General features: G+C 38.6%; 1 protein-coding gene across 1 annotated transcript; it reads right to left on the bottom strand.

The window, feature by feature from the left end:
• Nucleotides 1–544: 544 nt before the first annotated feature.
• LOC126494755 (vomeronasal type-1 receptor 4-like) lies at nucleotides 545–1,441 on the bottom strand. Its single transcript, XM_050132170.1, has one exon. It carries the CDS (start codon nucleotides 1,439–1,441, stop codon nucleotides 545–547), a length of 897 nt encoding a protein of 298 aa, XP_049988127.1.
• Nucleotides 1,442–2,111: the final 670 nt, after the last annotated feature.

Raw genomic sequence — 2,111 nt, 5'->3', positions numbered from 1 at the left:
AGAAGAATTTTATTTCACATTTCAGAAATGGCATTGAGCTAGTCTTCTAACAAACTTGTTTTTGTAGCTATAATGAAGACAATAGGAAGGGGAACCTGTAAAAATAATAAACATACATGATGGATTTATTTAAAAAGTTATCTCCCAACAACATCCACTAATATTCTTTGCTGTGCTTGCTTCTGGAAAAGTTTTCCAATACATGTATTCTTGGTCACCTACTCTCTGGAAACTGATGCTAAAAAATTGAAGCTCAACCCATTTATTTGCCTTAAGCAAAAGTATTTAAGATTTCCACCAACTATTAACTCACATTAGAGTGACTTGCTGAATTTACCTCTGCTATGTTATCTCAGGTACTAGTTTCAACAAGATGAAAATCCACATGCATAGTATAGAGTCCCGTAGGAAGACCAGTGACTACGGAATTAGTTGTATGTTGATGTTTTGAAAGACATGAGAATATATAATTTTAGGTACTGTGAATAAGAGACCATACAATCTTTATACCTATGATATAGCTATGGAATTTTGAATTCCATACTCAGGAATAGCACAGTCTTGGCACAGTGGCATAATGGCTCATAACAAAGGGGCCCAATGTAGGAAAACACAGTGAAATGATGGCTGTGATGTTCAGCAGCCACCAGCTAGGATTATATATGAGAGCAACACAACCTTGTAAGATGGAGGAGAGGGCATAAAAACCTAGAAAGGTGAACACCAAAACCAGAATGCTCTGGGTGGCTTTGGATTCGGGGGATATTTTAGAGGAAACACGGATACAGCGCATATATTGAATCTGCTGCTTGTGCCTGTACAGAATTAAAACCATGGAACTGCTGGACCAGATAATGAGAACAGAAAGCAAAATTTCAGGAAAAACAAAGAAAGCTGTATATAATGAGCCCGTGAATTCATCATGACCTACAGTGGAGCAGTATTTCATATCATTCTTATGTGTCAGGTTATTGCTGTTCCCCTTGGTATACTTATACACAGGGAAAATCATGTTTACTGATATGTAGAGAATCCAGCAGAGAAAAGTGAAGAGGCCAATATGCTTTGGAGCTTTGACTTTAAGACGGTTCCAACAGGAGTCACCCTGGCTGATGGTGATGGCTTGGAAGACAGTCAAGAGACATGTGGTGCCCATGGACAAGCTCCTGCCAAGTCTTTGAATATACAAAAGAAGTTTGCAGCTGAAATCATTAAAGAACCCCTTCATCCCAAAAGCTTTCATTGTCTCGAGCATTCCTTTAGAAAGAATAATCAAGAAGTTTGCTATGAAGAGGTGTGTGAGAATCACATCTGTGGTCTTTAATGTCTGTTCAATGTGGTAATGGATGAAGTAGCAGGAAAGAAGAGAAAGATTTCCCAGAATTCCAACTGTGCTCTGAAGTAAGAATACTATTCCTATTGCCAAATCCTTGAGGTCCATTCTGTCATTTAGCACTTTTCCACCTACATTATGGCAAACAATACATTCTCTGATCAAAATAGTGACTTGAACTTTTGTAGCTTTTTTTTTTTTTAAATATTTTTGATGGTGTGAAAGAATTACATATGTTCAAGATTGCAAGGCTATTGTGGGCAACATAACAAGACCCCGCCTCAAAAATACTTTGTTACTGTTACTACTGAAGTCTTTCAGAAACTTTTATTTGAAATGTCAGGATTAAGAATATCAGGGTAGGGGTTTGACCTAATTCCTCAGCATATATGTTATGGTTGAATAGCTTGGTGTTCTTGTGTGATTCCTAGCAATGGCAATGGAGGTGGTTGATGACTTTTCTGCCTACTTATGGTACCGTTTTTCACCTACTGGAGTGCCTCACCCAGACTTGATGTGATAGTATGTATCTAGTCTTCTTGCATCATACATATTATGCCATGTTTGGTTGTTGTCCCTGAGAGGCCTGCTCTTTTCTGAAATAAGATGGTGGGGGCATGGATCTGGGGGAGAGGGGAGATGGGCTGGAGAGACCTGGAGGAGGAGAGGGAGGAGAAACTGCGATCATGATGTAATCTATGAGATAATAATAATAATAATGATCGAGTAAGACCAAATTGCCTTTGAGAACCAATGCGCAGTGAATAGAAATGGAAAG

The sequence above is a fragment of the Alexandromys fortis genome, unplaced genomic scaffold (assembly GCF_014885135.2).
Source record: "Alexandromys fortis isolate MF-2015 unplaced genomic scaffold, M_Fortis_MF-2015_v1.1 scaffold_396, whole genome shotgun sequence".
Classification (NCBI taxonomy): Eukaryota; Metazoa; Chordata; class Mammalia; order Rodentia; family Cricetidae; genus Alexandromys; species Alexandromys fortis.
The sequence above is the reverse complement of the archived record's forward strand: the minus strand, read 5'-3'. Positions and strand labels throughout refer to the sequence as shown.

Coding starts and splice junctions, on each gene's coding strand:
- LOC126494755 (XM_050132170.1), bottom strand. CDS start 1,441: ATGGACCTCAAGGATTTGGCAATAGGAATAGTATTCTTACTTCAGAGC.